The 16,929-nt window shown below is 33.1% G+C and overlaps 1 protein-coding gene across 24 annotated transcripts in view; it reads left to right on the forward strand.

Annotated features, from left to right (window-relative positions):
• The window catches only part of PPIP5K2 (diphosphoinositol pentakisphosphate kinase 2), a 71,324-nt gene that overhangs the window by 16,083 nt on the left and 38,312 nt on the right, over positions 1 to 16,929 (forward strand). For 21 of the 24 annotated variants that reach the window (XM_045034260.1, XM_045034286.1, XM_045034256.1 and 18 more), the window contains exons 7-18: positions 108 to 209; positions 1,342 to 1,503; positions 3,057 to 3,178; positions 4,992 to 5,093; positions 6,227 to 6,313; positions 7,051 to 7,126; positions 7,208 to 7,317; positions 8,032 to 8,117; positions 11,024 to 11,149; positions 11,292 to 11,413; positions 11,687 to 11,869; positions 16,478 to 16,619. In XM_045034260.1, the coding sequence (XP_044890195.1) occupies positions 108 to 209; positions 1,342 to 1,503; positions 3,057 to 3,178; positions 4,992 to 5,093; positions 6,227 to 6,313; positions 7,051 to 7,126; positions 7,208 to 7,317; positions 8,032 to 8,117; positions 11,024 to 11,149; positions 11,292 to 11,413; positions 11,687 to 11,869; positions 16,478 to 16,619 (1,420 nt within the window). The remainder of the gene's footprint in view (positions 1 to 107; positions 210 to 1,341; positions 1,504 to 3,056; positions 3,179 to 4,991; positions 5,094 to 6,226; positions 6,314 to 7,050; positions 7,127 to 7,207; positions 7,318 to 8,031; positions 8,118 to 11,023; positions 11,150 to 11,291; positions 11,414 to 11,686; positions 11,870 to 16,477; positions 16,620 to 16,929) is intronic. The other 3 variants (XM_045034246.1, XM_045034270.1, XM_045034296.1) reach the window with 1 other exon arrangement.

A 16,929-nucleotide genomic window follows, 5' to 3' on the forward strand; every position in this document is an offset into this window, starting at 1 on the left:
AAAAATTTTTTGGAAATATCTAAGATGGAAAAATATGGTGAAAGTTTATATTAATAAAATGAGATGAATAATTTAGTTTTTATATTCATGGACATCTTTGTTTTCAGATTGGCAGTAGAAGTAGTGTTTATTCCCCAGAAAGCAATGTACGAAAAACAGGCTCATATATATATGAAGAGTTTATGCCCACAGATGGTACTGATGTAAAGGTAGGATTGATTACAGTATATTTTAATTTTGTATTTAGTTTACCGATGGCAACAGAAAAAGAGATTACCCTTTAATTAGTTATATCTATATTCTGGATCTCTTTTTTTTTTTGTGACTAGAGATTGTTAATCTGTTTTGTATTATGAATGCCTTTGACAGTCTGAAGGCCATGGACCATTTTTTTAGAATAATGTTCTTAAATGCTTAAAACAGGATTGCCAAGGAGACAAATTTTATTGAAATACAGTTATAAAAATATTTAATAAACAGCTTGGTGATATAATAAAATGTATGCTTCTTTAAAAGGACATTAAATAATAAAGCAGTAAAGGTCTAATAGCCACCAGTTTCTAAGCATTGATTAGCATAAATGATGTTTGAGATCCGCAGCAACCGTAGCATAATGTAAAAATATGTTTGACTTCTTTTGGTGACAGACAAGGTCTTAATTGTTTTACCTTCAGCCAGTCTTGGTCTAAGGTATAAACCTGATCATGAGCCTCTCCTTTAAAATTCTCTTATGGATTTTTGTTGACCAGAGGATAATAATCAGGTTCTTAAGTGTGGCATACAGAATGTTTCAGTCTGTCTTCTATCAACCTTATTTCTTACAGTATAAACTATACTAAATAATTTACTCTTATCTGAATACATCATGCTCTTTAACACCTCTGGCCTCTGTCAATTACCTGTGCTTGGAGTGCTGTTCTCTTTCTTATCTGCTTTTCATTCTATGCTGTCCCTCACCACCACCCCCATTTTTTAATCTTCCTTTTGGCCATTACTTTCTTTTATGTTTTTATAATTAACTTGTACTTCTCCTTTGTTAAACTTAAAACAATTTGAAAAAGATCACCTCATATACAACCTAGTATTCCCTCATAATGCTCAGCATTAATCAATCTCTATAAGAACAGAACTTCACTTTACCATTTTTTTGCCATGTTATTGTTTATAACCTTTTCCATTGTATTGAAAATTTTGGCATGTGAAATAGAAAGAGGTGTGAAATGAATAGTCTGGAGACTGAAGTAAAGTTTTATTATTTTTCTTTTAGTTTGTTGTCTGCTGTTTTTTTAAACACATTTTAAATAATATAAAAATTTTTATATATTTTGACTTTAATGAAAGGTTTATACAGTGGGTCCAGATTATGCTCATGCTGAGGCTCGAAAATCTCCAGCCCTCGATGGCAAGGTGGAACGAGATAGTGAGGGAAAAGAAGTTAGATACCCTGTTATTCTGAATGCACGCGAGAAATTAATTGCTTGGAAAGTCTGCCTTGCTTTTAAGGTAAGATGTTTTAAAGGCCATTCAGGCCCCTGTCAAAGAAATTCTAATGTCTTTTTTGAGTAAAAGAAATGTTATTTGGGCATTTAGTGGTAGAAGTAAGCTGAGAAAATAAAAAATGATACATTTAAATGGTTTATGTACTTCTCAGGGGATTCTTATAGCGCCATTAATAAAAATATATAATAAATGAAGGCCTTTGTTTCTCTCTATTTTATCTGTTATATAAAAGGGAATTTTGTCAATTTATTCAGAAATTAAAATGATGGAGGAAAACTTAACTAAAACAGGAGCATTAACCAGTGTTTAGAGGTATTATTTAACATGCTTAAAACAACTGGTTGCAAGTACTATTTACTCAGAATCGATACATGATTGTTTTCTTGAATAAAAAAGGTCTTCAGTAGTCTTCTAGCCTTGGTAATACATCCTTTAGCCTATTTATTGTATATGATAAAATGTGTTTTTGAAAGCAATACAAATAACATTCCTTAAAGAAAACTTTTTACTTCTAACATTTGACTGGTTCCCTCAGTCTACATCATTAGGTTTCCAGTAATGTATGGTAAAGATTTAAATAGAAGTAGTACAACTTTCATCTAACAAAGGATAAACTTCACCTTTTTGAAGTCTTGTCTTGAGTTATAATGTAAAGACTAGGATGTGTTACTGGTTATTAAATAATACTTTATGTCTTAATAATTTGAAGTCACTTTTATGGAAGGAATATTATCCTGTAAGTATATTTTAATAGCTTTGTATGAATTGTCTTAACTTCGTAATACCAGGATTCTAAACATGACTTAAAATCATATTTATGCTAATGTGTCATGATTTGAATGTAAAATGCAGAAGTTAGAAAATTCTTGGAGCCTGAATAGGAAATTTATACCTTGCAATGGTTTTCTTCTCCCAAATAAAATGTATTTAATTTATTTCAAGTGCTCACAAGTATATAGTTGTCAAGTTTTAAAAGATTCAGAACGAAGGGCACCTGGTTGGCTCAGTTTGTAGAGCCTGCAACTCTTAATCTCAGGGTTGTGAGCTTAAACCCCACAGTGGGTGTAAAGATTACATAAAAATAAAATCTTTCTTTAAAAAAAGATTCATAGGGATAATTGGACATTTCCTCTGGGACATATCTTCAAAACTATTTTTTCTTTATGTTTTCCTTTATGCTTTGGACTAAAGTGATATAATTTCTACTATCACAAAATTTTACAAAGCCTTTAAAATTTTTTTTATTCTTTTTAATTAAATATTACTTGAAGAACTTCTTGATACAGTAGGTTATTTTTTGGCCTCTCTAGTCCCTGAAGCATTTTTGTTCCATATTTACTTCATGGTGTGGAACTAAAACAATCATATAGTATGTTTGACATATTTTCAGAGTACTCAGGTTACAGATGAGTAATTTCATTACTTACTATGAGGTAAACTAAGATGCAGTAGTACATTTTTAGGCATTTATAAAATTTGATATGTTGTAATAAGACTAGAACATTGTGAATCCCAATTCAAATGTAACTTTAAAGTTTACAATTTATTTTAAATAGCAAACAGTTTGTGGTTTTGATTTGTTACGGGCCAATGGACAGTCCTATGTCTGTGATGTCAATGGCTTCAGTTTTGTGAAAAATTCCATGAAGTATTATGATGATTGTGCAAAAATACTTGGGTAAGAATTTTTTATCTTTTTCTTCTATACCTTTGTTATAGCTAATGCATAGTAGGCATTCAGAAACCAAATAATTGTAAATGCATCAAACGATCAGAATCTTGTAAGCACTCTAGAGTAAAAACAAATGTTCACAAAATGACATCTCCAAAGAACCATGACAAATCTTGAATTATACTTCAGGATATCAAAGGCGGATTAATTTAGGGCCAATATAGATGAAGTTTTAAAGATACTTAACTTCAGGGGCGCCTGGGTGGCGCAGTCGGTTAAGCGTCCGACTTCAGCCAGGTCACGATCTCGCGGTCCAGGAGTTCGAGCCCCGCGTCAGGCTCTGGGCTGATGGCTCAGAGCCTGGAGCCTGTTTCCGATTCTGTGTCTCCCTCTCTCTCTGCCCCTCCCCCGTTCATGCTCTGTCTCTCTCTGTCCCAAAAATAAATAAACGTTGAAAAAAAAAAAATTTAAAGATACTTAACTTCATAGATTCACAAATATATACCGTGATTATTATAGTGATTGTTAGTCAAAACAGCTAATTTGTTAGGTTACTTTGTCCCTCAAGATTTTGATACATAATTGAAAAGGTTTAATTCTCTTACTTTAAGGTACAAAATGAATATTCATGAAATAAGTAACCAGGGTAAAATAGAAATATTTGGAATTCAGGGTTCTTTTGAATGATACTGCTTTCTACAAGCATATGTCAGTTAAAGATAATCCCATGAGATTATTAGTGAATCCAAAAGAAAGTACTGCATGTAGAAATGCCATTTTTATATTCTTTGACCTATTTTCTTATACTTTGATTTAGAAGATTCATAAGACAAATATTTTTGAACCATTTCAAAGTATATATGACAGAGCCATAAGAAACTTACATTTTAAAATGTGTTGTCATGGGGCACTTGGGTGGCTCAGTCAGTTGAGCATCTCACTCTTGATTTCAGTTTAGGTCAAGATCCCAGGTTGGTGGGATCAAGCCTCATGTGATGCTTAGCTTGGAGTCTCCTTAGGATATTCTCTCTCTCTCTCTCTCTCTCTCCCTCTCCCTCTCCCTCTCCCTCACCCTCCCTCCCTCCCTCCCTCCCTCCCTCCTTCCCTCTCTCCTTCTGCCCCTTTCACCCACTCATCCATGCACTCTCTCTCCCTCACTGTGTCTTTCTCAAATAAATAAATAAATAAATAAATAAATAAATAAATAAATGTATTGTCCTAATTGGAGTCAGCTTTTATAGAATATTTTAAAGATTGGTGAACTTAACCCTTAAGGTGAAATTTAGGGGAGCTCACTAAATTTTAGCATGAATAAGTACTAAATTTAAGCAAAACAAAAAATGTTTTATAATTACTTAACATGTTTTCTGTTTTTAACCCTATTAGTAAAGTATAATAGAAATTTATTAAAAAAGAGCCACAGTATTTAGAGTAACTTCAAAAGTGATCAATAAACTTGTAAGAAATGATCCGTACCCATAAAGAAGAGCCAATCTTGATTTTCAGATTGTATCTATAAGTGCATATGATGCAGCTTTAGTGATTTATTTGAATCCAATGTGACTTATATTTTAAAACTAACGTAAATAATTAATAATTCCAAATTCATGGCATCTCTTTAGGGTGTTCTTATATACCAGTTTAGAACTGCTAATCTAATTTTTCTTTATCAGGATTGAGTCTTTGAGTTAATTTTTGTGTGCTGTAATCACAGAATCACTAGTTTGACTTTAATTTCATTGATTATATCATTAGTCATTAAGTACTGAGGTTTGCCTTAAAATAAATTAATTCTTAGCTTTTTATTTTTGTATCAAAGCAATATTGTAATGCGAGAGCTTGCTCCACAATTTCATATCCCCTGGTCAATACCCTTAGAAGCTGAAGATATCCCAATTGTACCAACTACATCTGGAACTATGTAAGTTTGAATATTTTCATTTAGAAATTCCTTGGGTTTTGTACATCAGTCTCTGCTATTACAATAAAGATTAAATTTCTAAATGATCATTGGACACTTTACTCTGTATGTTTTCATATAATTCACTTTGCAGATGGAAAAATAGACTATATGCTTTTGCAAGGGTCCACCTAGACTAAAACTCTTTTGTATTGTTAAAAATAAAATCTGAAAAAAAATTAAATAAAATCCTGAAAAATGCTTGTATAACTATAGAACTATTGAATTAAGTCACAAAAATAAAGGAGGTACCAACAGGTATGTCACTTAAAGGTTCATAGTCAGTGGCTGTACAGCTTTTATTCTCTTATTGTATAAAGAAAAAATACACAGTTTTATCTTGAGGTAAATTAATTAGACCAGTATTGCGAAAGTGTTTTATAATATTCTAGTGAAAATTACTGCTTGAAACTCACCTGCTACTCAGGTGGGTTGACCAAATGCTTCATATTTACAAGTTAGACATTTACATTAGCATGTTAAATATTCTGCGAAGGGCTGGTTGGGATGGAGAAACACAAATATTTAATTTTGTTTTAAACCAGTATTCTCAAACTATTTAACATAAAAATTTTTAGGTAACTTATTAAAATCCTGCAGGGTTGTGTTCTGTGGCCTGTAGTTTGGCAAACACTAAATTATACCCTAGCATTCTTTCTAAGACAGTTTTATCTTCTAGTAATTTAAGTTTGAAGTACTTGTTCTTCTTACAAGGGCAAAATAAATATAGCAGCTATCAAGTAAAGCTTTATTTTGCTTTGATTTAATGAAATCTCAGTCTGTAATAATCTCTGCTACAGACCAAGTATTTTATGAAGTTCCGGGATTGTCATTCGTTTACTTTTATTCCAAAGTTAGCATAGTCATCTCTAGAGAAGAAGCTGATATATAGCTTAATATTACTCCCCCTCCAGCTTCGTAAAATCTTTTTAAGATTGGATTTGATAAAATTGACTAGTTGTTACAAGTACTATCTTCGTAGGAAACTTTTTGAAATGGTGTAAGATAGCTCTAAAGAAATGAGATGTTGTGTGAGTCTGAATTCTATAACACAGATCTTTGTTAGAAAATTGAGAACTTTTATTTTATTTTAGGATGGAACTCAGATGTGTCATAGCTGTAATACGTCATGGGGATCGAACACCAAAACAAAAAATGAAAATGGAAGTGAGGCATCAAAAGTATGTTTTAAGGGAAATAATTTAACACTTAGGAGATAATTTAAGATTTCTGATAGGTGATTAGCTATTTTGATTAATACATCATACAGGAAAACTGTTTTCCCATTTCTTGGCCATTAATTTAAACCACTGGATGGAGACAAAATCCATTTAAAGTAATTGTATATATTAGCATCTGAAAATTATGATGGCAATATCCATAAATTATCATTCATCTGACCTAACTTTCGTTTATTGTAAAAGTGTAAACATCCTAAGATGTTAAATCTTGGTTTGTTATTCTCTCACATTGCTTTCTCTGAGTCCTTTAACCTCTCAACCTTGTAGAAAAAACTTGGTAGAATAAAAGTTTGTTATTTCTATTCACTATTTGATTTGGAAATAATAAAAATTTAAAACTTGAGCCAATAAATATGTGTTGAAACATTTTTTATATGTATATGTATGCATTGACTTCAGAGAATATAATATGCAGTTTTACAATCATATATTCAGTTTCCATCATGAGAAAACTTTTAAAAATAATCTATAGTGATTATTAGCTTGCCGTGGTTAGGAGAATACCAAGTTTTGTCACTGACAGTAGATGAGCAACCTTCTATAGTGAAAGAAGACATACAGTATTTGAAATCCATAGACCAAGTCCCATGTCTTCATTTATAATTGATTTATGTTAAGTATATGGTGGTAATAGTAATTATTGCAAAGGACTAACTGTGCTCTTTTGTTTTAATAAGATTTTTCGATCTTTTTGAAAAGTGTGATGGATATAAATCTGGGAAATTAAAACTCAAAAAGCCAAAACAATTACAGGCAAGTGCATTTGACTGCTTGTTGGTTATAAATTGCTAATGGCAAAGTAACATAAAAATTCAGTTCTTTATTATTTTATAGGAAGTGCTGGACATTGCCCGACAACTTCTTATGGAGCTGGGGCAAAATAATGATTCTGAAATTGAAGAAAACAAGTCAAAACTTGAACAACTTAAGACCGTATTAGAAATGTGAGAATATTTTTGAAACCCTTAATTTTGATAACTAAATTTGATAACAGTGTTCTTTTATAATGTATGACTTTCTATGTTAAGTTGCCTTCACAGTTTGATCGTTTTCCACTTTAGTGCTGAAGCTGAAGAGAAATTAGCGAAAGTTTAGTGAGGCTTTTATTTGCACCAGTGAGAAAACAGATTGTTGTGTTGAAGTTTCTTGTTTTAGTTTTACTTTTAATTTTGATGAGAAACATTTGGATCTTTTATGAAGTACCACTTAGGATGAAAGCAACATGGCTAACTTGAGCACAGATTAAATGTTGTTTAAGTAAAAAACAATTTTGAACTATGCTTTAGTCAAGTGAAATTGATAACACCAGTATTACTATCGGAAGCTTTACATTTGGCCACCTAGAATCGTATTTCCTTAATTTTTTAAATGCCCATACATTTCTGTTTTATATATTTCTATACTTTGTCATCTCTTCAAATGTCTAACTTTTGTAGAGAAACTTTTTTGTGTTTTCCTTTCTAATGTGATTAGAATGACTACTTATGGTACAGACATTCTGCTACAGTATTTTAAAGAATTCAACAATTAATTAAAAATAGAGGAGGCAGTAATATGTAGATTTAATTTTTCTCTAGATGGATTTTAGTTTCTCTTTAAGAGGTTTCATTGAACACTTACTGAAAATTGTTCATTCCGCTTGCCATTTTGTTTTTCAGGTATGGCCATTTTTCTGGAATAAATCGTAAAGTCCAACTAACTTACCTCCCTCATGGTTGTCCTAAAACATCTAGTGAAGAGGAAGGTATATCACTATTAATGCCTATTGTGTTTTAATTATATGTAGAGACTTATTACTCATTGTACTGCCTTTGGACCCTCTCCTTTGTAACAGTTAAGGAGCTGACATGCTGAATAAAGGAAAATTAAAGTGGAGTTTTGTCAACTTTGCTTTCTATCCTTGAAATAGAGGATAGGTTGGGCCTCCTGGGTGGCTCAGTTAAGCGTCTGATTTAGGCTCAGGTCATGATCTCACGTGTTGTGAGTTCGAGCCCCACATCAGGCTCTGTGCTGACAGCTCAGAGTTTGGAGCCACTTCAGATACCTGTGTCTCCCTGTCTCTGCCCCTCCCCTGCTCACATGCTGTCTCTCTCTCTCTCTCAAAAATAAATAAAAACATTAAAAAAAAATTTTTTTTAATAATAAATAAATAAAGGATAGTTTACCCTTTAAGGAAAGGATCTATTTTATTTTAAAAACTGTAGGACTCCCCATTTACTCTGGGGTTGTTTCAGAAACCTTATTTATAACTAAATGTTACTTAATCGGTCCCTTTCTTCCTCTTTTGGTAGAAGAGGGCAGAGTATTCAGGAAGAAAGCTCAAAAAGTACAAAAAGACTATTTGAAAGAATACACAATAATCATGTTTCTAATTAGTTAATTTCCTCCACCAATTAAGTCTGAATAAAGCATTTAAATAAGGTCATTCTCCTAAAAGCAGTCAGCATAAAACTCCAAAAATTCATTTACGTTTTAAAATAAAAATGGGCAGACGGTGCCTGGTTGACCTGGTTGGGTCAATTGAGCATCCGACTTAGGCTCAGGTTATGATCTCATAGTTTGTGGGTTTGGCCCCGCATTGGGCCCTGCGCTGACAGCTCAGAGCCTGCAGCCCACTTTGGATTCTTTGTCTCCCTTTCTCTCTATCCCTCCCCTGCTTGTGCTGTGTCTCTCTCTCTCTCTCTCTCTCTCTCTCTCTCTCTCTCTCTCTCTCTCTCTCTCTCTCTCTCTCTCCCCCCCCCTCCCTCCCTCCCTCCACCACTCTCTCTCTGTCTCAAAAATAAATAAATAAGCATTAAAAAAATAATAATAATGGGCAGAAATTGTAGAAACCATTTCATGAAGAAATGTAGATGCCCAATAAAACAGTTATAATAATAGTAATAATTACTTTTGCTTATCTCACTAGCAGAGTGTTTTCTTATTATTTTGTCAAATCATTATTAAAGAATGTTGATGAGAATATAGTATGAGTGGATTTCAGTCTGTTGGTAGGAGTATAAATTGATGTAGCCCTTTGAAAGGTAATTTGGCAATATAAGAAACTTCAAATATGCTTTTACCTTTTTTTTAAGTTCATTTACTTATTTTGACAGTGTGTAAGAGGGGGAGGGACAGAGAGAGAGAGAGAGAGAGAGAGAGAGAGAGAGAGAGAGAATCCCAAGCAGGCTCTGCACTGACAGTGCTGAGCCCCGTGTGGAGCTCAAACTCACAAATCATGAGATCATGACCTAAGCCAAAATCAAGAGTCTGATGCTTAACCAACTGAGCCACCCAGTCATCTCTCATATCTTAATTCTACTTATCAGGATTTATCCCAAGGAAGTGATCAAATATTCAGGGAAAGATTGGCCTGTGGAGATATCCAAAATGGCATTATTTATAGTGGCATAAATTGAAGTAGTGATTATCTTAAATGTGAACACAAGTTTGTTTATATTGATCTTCATATATTTATTTTAAAATTTGACATTGCTACTGTGTCACACTTTGTGATTGGTAGCAATACAGATTAATTTCCTATACTTTAATGTTTGTAATCAAAAATATTCTGTATATAACTATGATTGACAAAGTCTGTTAATTAATTGTCCTTCCATAAATTAATATTAGCCTGCATGATAAAGCACACACAACTACAAGGTACTACCCCTGGCACAAAGTTGATTCCTATCACTTTTCATGAACCATCATTAAGTATTTTAGCACTTATATTGCTCATTTTTAAATTACCTCTTTTCTGTAGCCTAATGCAGATCTTAGGACATAAAGAGCAGATAAATTAGGTACAGAAATTCATTCGCTTGTGGAATATCTGAGAAAAAACTTTGGTCGGGTACAGAAAAAGATTACACAATTCCAAATTTAATTTTTTTGTTTTAACGTTTATTTATTTTTGAGACAGAGACAGAGCATGAACAGGGGAGGGGCAGAGAGAGAGAGGGAGACACAGAATCTGAAACAGGCTCCAGGCTCTGAACTGTCAGCACAGAGCCCGATGCGGGGCTCGAACTCACGAACCATGAGATCATGACCTGAGCCAAAGTTGGATGCTTAACCGACCACAATTCCAAATTTAAAAAGCTGCTCTTGGCTACATTTTATTGTATATCTCATTCATAAGTTTAAATTACAGTAAGTTTTAGGCTCTCTCACATCTATCAAAAAATTATGCAAATCACTGATTCCTCTTTGTAAAAATGTAATACATCTTCACTTCGGCTAACATTACCTTTTATGCGAGCCTCTTGATATAAAGACAAGATCTCGATCCTGTGGTGAAGGAGCTCTTAATGTAACAGCTGGGACAACTAAATTAAATATATTGGACAAGTACTATTGCTGTCATATCACTATGAGAGCAGGGAAGGTGGAAATATCATTTGCTTTCAGAAAACTGGGAAAGAGCCTTCTTCCTAAAGTGAGGAAGAGATTATGAAATTAGAGTAAGATTTTAACAGGTAGAGCAAGGGTTGTTCCCTACAGAATCAAAAGCATACAAAGATAGGTATGTTCAAAGGAACAAAATAATTTACATAAAAGCTATTTTCTGCTACGGAAGAGAAAATAAAAAATTAATCTTGAAACACGCCTCTTTAAAAGAAACAAACTTGACATTTATTTGCTTTTATTCATTAACATATATCTTAGACAGCCGAAGAGAAGAACCATCCTTACTTTTGGTTTTAAAATGGGGAGGAGAACTAACTCCTGCAGGCAGGGTCCAGGCCGAAGAACTTGGAAGAGCTTTCAGGTGTATGTATCCTGGAGGTCAAGGTAAATCTTGGAGTTTCTTTAATTTGGTTAAGTTTATACATTGTTTTTTCAAATCTTCACTTATTTTGAGATGTTACTAAATATTTATAGAAATACACTGAGACAAAAATATAGCTTAAGTGATTTGAGTATTTATTTTCAGGAGATTATGCAGGATTTCCTGGTTGTGGTTTACTTAGATTACATAGTACTTACCGACATGACCTCAAAATATATGCCTCTGATGAAGGACGAGTCCAGATGACTGCAGCTGCTTTTGCAAAGGTATAAATAAATGTTTTTCAGAATTACTAGAAATTTCATCTAATACCACATTTTAAAAGATTTTTGCTAAGGCAATATTTAAACATTCCAAATTTGAAATTTCCAGCTCAAGCCCTGAAATTGTGATAGGTTGTATTATTAATAAAGTTTATTCATTGCAAATAGTTAGCTTATTCCTTATGAAATTCAGCATGTAACAAAATAATTATGATACTTTTCATTAATTTGCATACTAATTTTTGAATTTGTGTTGGCTTTATTTAATATGTTTAGGGGCTCTTAGCCCTAGAAGGAGAGCTTACACCCATTCTTGTTCAGATGGTAAAAAGTGCGAATATGAATGGTCTTTTGGATAGTGATAGTGACTCTTTGAGCAGTTGCCAGCAACGTGTGAAAGCAAGACTTCATGAAATACTTCAGAAAGATAGAGATTTTACGGCTGAAGATTATGAAAAGGTGGGTCTTAGCAAACTCTTCTACATTGTGAAATATGCACACACATATAAAAGTATATAAAAACAAAACTTATAACAAACATAACAAAACTTATAACAAAAAGTATATAAAACAAAAACTTAGAGCCTATTGTATTATAAAGCAGTACTCCTAAGGGCGCCTGGGTGGCTCAGTCGGTTAAGCGCCTGACTTCGGCTCAGGTTGATCTCACAGTTCATGGCTTCTAGCCCGGTGTCAGGCTCTGTGCTGATGGCTCAGAGCCTGGAGCCTGCTTAGGATTCTTTGTCTCCCTCTCTTTCTGTCCCTGTCCTGCTCATGCTGCCTCTCTCTCTGTGTCAAAAATAAACATTAAATTTTTTTTTTTAAATAAAGCAAATACTCCTATAGTCCCCATCCAGATGGAGAAATAGAACATTGAGACACCTCTGATGCCTTTGTGCCCCTTCTCAATTGCAACTCCTTCCCAATCTCCTAGAAATAATTACTATCCTGACTTAATAGTGCTCTTTTTTATAGTCTTCTTATATCAAGAATACTTATTTGGGTAAGTAATCATCCCTAACTACTATGGTCTCAGTTTTGGCTGTTTTCTAAGTTTCTTACATTAGATTAGGTTTTCTTTTATGTTTGGCTTCTTGTGCCCTATGTCGTGTTTGTGACATTTATCTGTATTTTTGAGAATTTCCATAGTTAACTAATAATCGGTTCTATGTAGTACTTTATTTCAGGGACTAACAAACTTTTTCTGTAGAAGACCAGATAGTAAATTTTAGGCTTTGCTGGTCACATGTGGTCTCTTGATGCATACTCTTTTTGATTTTTAACCACCTTTAAAAAATACTGGGGCACCTGGGTAGCTTAGTCGGTTAAGTGACCGTCTCTTGATTTGGACTCAGGTCATGGTTCATGAGTTTGAGCCCCACGTCAGACTCCGCACTGACAGTGTGTAGCCCACTTGAGATTCTCTGTCTCCTTCTCTATGTCTCTCTCTGCCCTCCTGCATATGCACTCTCTGTCAAAAATAAATAAATAAACTTAAAAAAATAAAAACAAAAATGTGAATACCTTTCTTTGTCCATGGGCTATGCCACAGACCACATTTGGCCTGCAGGCCATAGTTTAATGACCCGTATTCTATTTTATGAACATACCGTAATTGATATATACCTTGTATCATTGTTATAGTTTTGGGCTGTTGTGATTAATATTTCTATGAGTGTCCTTGTATGTCTCCCATTGCATATGAGCATACATTCTCGTGGGTACATTCTAGGATTGGAATTGTTGTGACCCACAGTATGCTTATGTTTCAGTATCAGATAATGTCAAACTGTTTTCCAAAGTCATTGAACCAATTTATACTCCCACTAGAAGTCCATGAAAATAATCATTGTTCTACATAGTCTCTATTCTTTGCATTCTCCGACTATTCAGTTTTGGCCATTCTGAAGATGGATGTGTAGTAGTTCAGCGTGGCTTTGATGTTTTTTGACCATTTAGATATCGTCTTTCATGAAGCCTTCTATTAAATCTCTTGTCCTTTATTTCTACCTTTTGTCTGTATTTTTCTTATTGAGTGGTAGAGGTTCTTTGGATATGTGTTCTCAATACCACCACCTATTCTGAGCCTTTATGATGTCTTTCAGTAAGCAGAGGTTCTTATTTTTCATGAATTCCAAGTTGAATTTTTTCCTTTATGGTCAGTGCAGTTTTGATGTCGTCTAATTTCTTTCTTTTTTTTTTAATTAGTGAGGTATAATTGACACACAGTGTTGTTTCAGGTGTACAGTATAGTGATTAGACAAATCTATATGTTCTATGCTTTGCTCAGCACCACAAGTCTAGTTACCATCTCTCACCACACAGTGCTATTACAGTACCACTGACCATATTCCCTATGCTGTACTGTCTGTCCTCATGACTTCAATAACTGGATGCCTCTATCTCCCACTCCCCTTTGTGGTCAGTGCATTTTAATGTTTCTTTTTCTAACTAGAGGTCATAAAATACTCTTATGTATGATCTTCTGTAAGCTTTACTGTTTTGCCCTTCACATTTATCTGTAATCCAGCTAAAATTGACTTTTGTGTGTGCTATAAGGTAAAGATGTCAAACTTAATTTTTGCCAACTGTATATACATCCAAATATACCAATACCACATACCGAAAGGCTCCCCTTTATAGTATCACTTTATAGTATCATCTTTATAATCTATCTGGTGGTCTATTTCTACACTATATTCTTTTTTCGATCCTGGGCCACTGAATAAGATCTCTCAAGTCCTACATGCTTCTTCAAGTTTTTCAGGACTTTTTTTGCATTTCCATATAAATTTTAAAATATGCTGTCAAATATCCTGTTGTTATTGATTTAGATGCATCAAATCTAGTTTCTGAAAATTTATCTTAATATATTTTTATGCCATTGTAAATAGTACTTCTAAAAATTTTATTTTGATTGTTGATATGTAGAAATAGCTTTTTAATATTGACTTTATATGCATCAACCTTATTGAACTCATTTGTTAGTTTAATAATATTTCTGTAGATTTTTTGATCCTTTAAAAGCATACTCACAGGTTTGTTTCTTCCTTTCTGATCCTTATTTGTTTTATTCTTTTTCTTGTTTAACTTCAACAACTAGCACATTCAAAACAATGTTCAACAGAAGTGGCATTTATTTTCTTGTCCATGTTCTCAATGAAAGCCTTTAATGCTTGTCCGTTAGGTATGTTTTCTGTACATTTTGTAATAGCTATTCTGTTTCAAAATAAATTTCACTCTGTCCCTATTTTGCTAAAAGTTTTGTCATGAAAAGTTACCGAATTTCATCATTTTCTTTTCATCTGTTGCATCATATGATTTTTTGTGATGTAAAGCTATTTTGGCTCTTCTGGGGCACCTGGGCGGCTTAGTCAGTTAAGTGTCCAACTTCAGCTCAGGTCGTGATCTCACGGTTCTTGAGTTCGAGCCCTGCATCAGGCTCTCTGTTGTCAGCACAGAGCCTGCTTTGGATCCTCTGTGCCCCTGTCTCTCTGTCCCTTTCATGCTCCCTTTTTCTTAAAAGTAAATAAAGTTAAGCTATCTTGGCTCCTAAAATAAACTCAATTTACATATATACATAGTGGTGGTGGTGGTGGTGGTGGTGGTGTTAATATATCTCACTGGTTTGGGTTTACTATTTTTGGTTAGAAGTTTTACATCTATGTTCAGGATTCAGATTAACCTTTACATTTTAATTCTTATCCAGAGTAATTGTTGTTATGTGTTGTGTCAGTATTAAGTTACATTGTTGTAGGAGTTTATCGTATCCTTTTTAAATTCTTTGTGATGTCTATAGGATTTTGTAGAGTTGTCACTTCTTATTTCATAACATTCTACAGTTTTTTTTCTCTTGATCAGTTTAACCATGGTTAATATACTTTATTACTCCCTTCAAAGAAATAACTGATTTGTTGGTCTTCTGAATTTTGCACTTGTTTTCCACTTGATTAGTTTTTGCTTATATTTTTTTCCTTCCACTTTTGTAAACCTGTGTCACTAGCTGTCTGCTTATTAATTCTTGAATGTTCAATCTTTTCTAAAATAAGGACTTTAGGCCATAAATTTCCCTTTATGATTATACGCATAAATTTTGTGGTTTATGCAGTTTGGGATATTTTCTAATTTCCTTTGTGATTTCTTCTTTGGTCATAGATGATTCAGAGCTGTAGTTTTAGAATTTCCAAACCTATGACATTTTTAAGTTAAACTTTTTTTATTTTGAACTTTCTATCATTTCAATAAAAACAAAACTTTGTGACTTTTTTCCTTTCTTCACTGTTGTGTGTTAAAATTTCTCACTCGTGGATTTTCCTTGTCTTTGTAGTTCTCTTAATTTTTGCTTTACATATTTGATACCATGTTATTAGGTAGATTACAAATTTAGAATAGATACATTTCAATCAGTACATTTTGCCTCAAAGCTTTGAGATGAATATAGTAACAACAGCTTTTCCCCTCTTACTTGATTTTGCATTGTATATCTTTTTTTTGCTTTCAATCTTTTGGAAATTATATTTTTAGGTGTATCAAAATCTGCATAAAGCTAGTTTTTTTTAATTTATTATGAAAATCTTTGTTTAAGGCAGTTTTATTTACATTATAAATTACTGGTAAATTTATATATGAATCCATTATAGTTTATGCCACTCTTGACATACTCTTGGTTTGGTCTTAGGCAAGTTGCCTAACCTCTGTTAAGTACCTCATCTGGAAAAAGATGGTGATAATAATACAGTCTTAGTGTTATTACATGTAAATATATGTCGAACGACTAGAACCGTATTGAGTCAGCAATTTGTCACTGTTAGAATGAACTCTCATTGTAAGTTAGAGTACTTTTGCTAAATTTTCTCTGTGGACAATCTAATGATAGCTTATGTTTGCTATTTTTTTAACATGTAATTCTGAGATTTTTACTTCCTTCTTGATGTTATTACTATGTTTGGGGGGTCATCTTCATGTGTGGTATTAAATTGTTCTCCAACTACTGGAAAGTTTTGTATATTGTTCTCTTGGACAATTAGGCATAACTACATGTGAAATATATACTTTACTCATTTGTAGCTTACTCCATCTGGGAGCATTTCTCTTATCAAATCAATGCATTTAATTAAAAATCCTGTGAAGACCTGTGACAAAGTTTATTCTTTGATACAAAGTTTGACTTCTCAGATCAGACATCGAATGGAAGATCCCAAATCATCAGGTAAATACTATGTGCCTTGAAACATAAAGCAAATAAAAATATTAACTAATTACTATAAACATTTTAAAATAAGATGCATCAATTCTTAAAAAATTAAGTCTCATACTGTATCTAGGTATGAGTTAACATACATCCAGCAAAAGAATAATAATTAGGTTATGGTTTATTTTATCCATGATAGCATGACAAACATATTAAAATATTATTTAATTAATTACGTAGCATTGTCATATAGTTAGGCAGCAAATAACTAGCATAATAAGAAGCAAACAATTGGAAGAAGATCTGGACTCTCACTCTGAGATTAGCT

The sequence above is a fragment of the Felis catus genome, chromosome A1, assembly GCF_018350175.1.
Source record: "Felis catus isolate Fca126 chromosome A1, F.catus_Fca126_mat1.0, whole genome shotgun sequence".
Lineage (NCBI taxonomy): Eukaryota > Metazoa > Chordata > Mammalia > Carnivora > Felidae > Felis > Felis catus.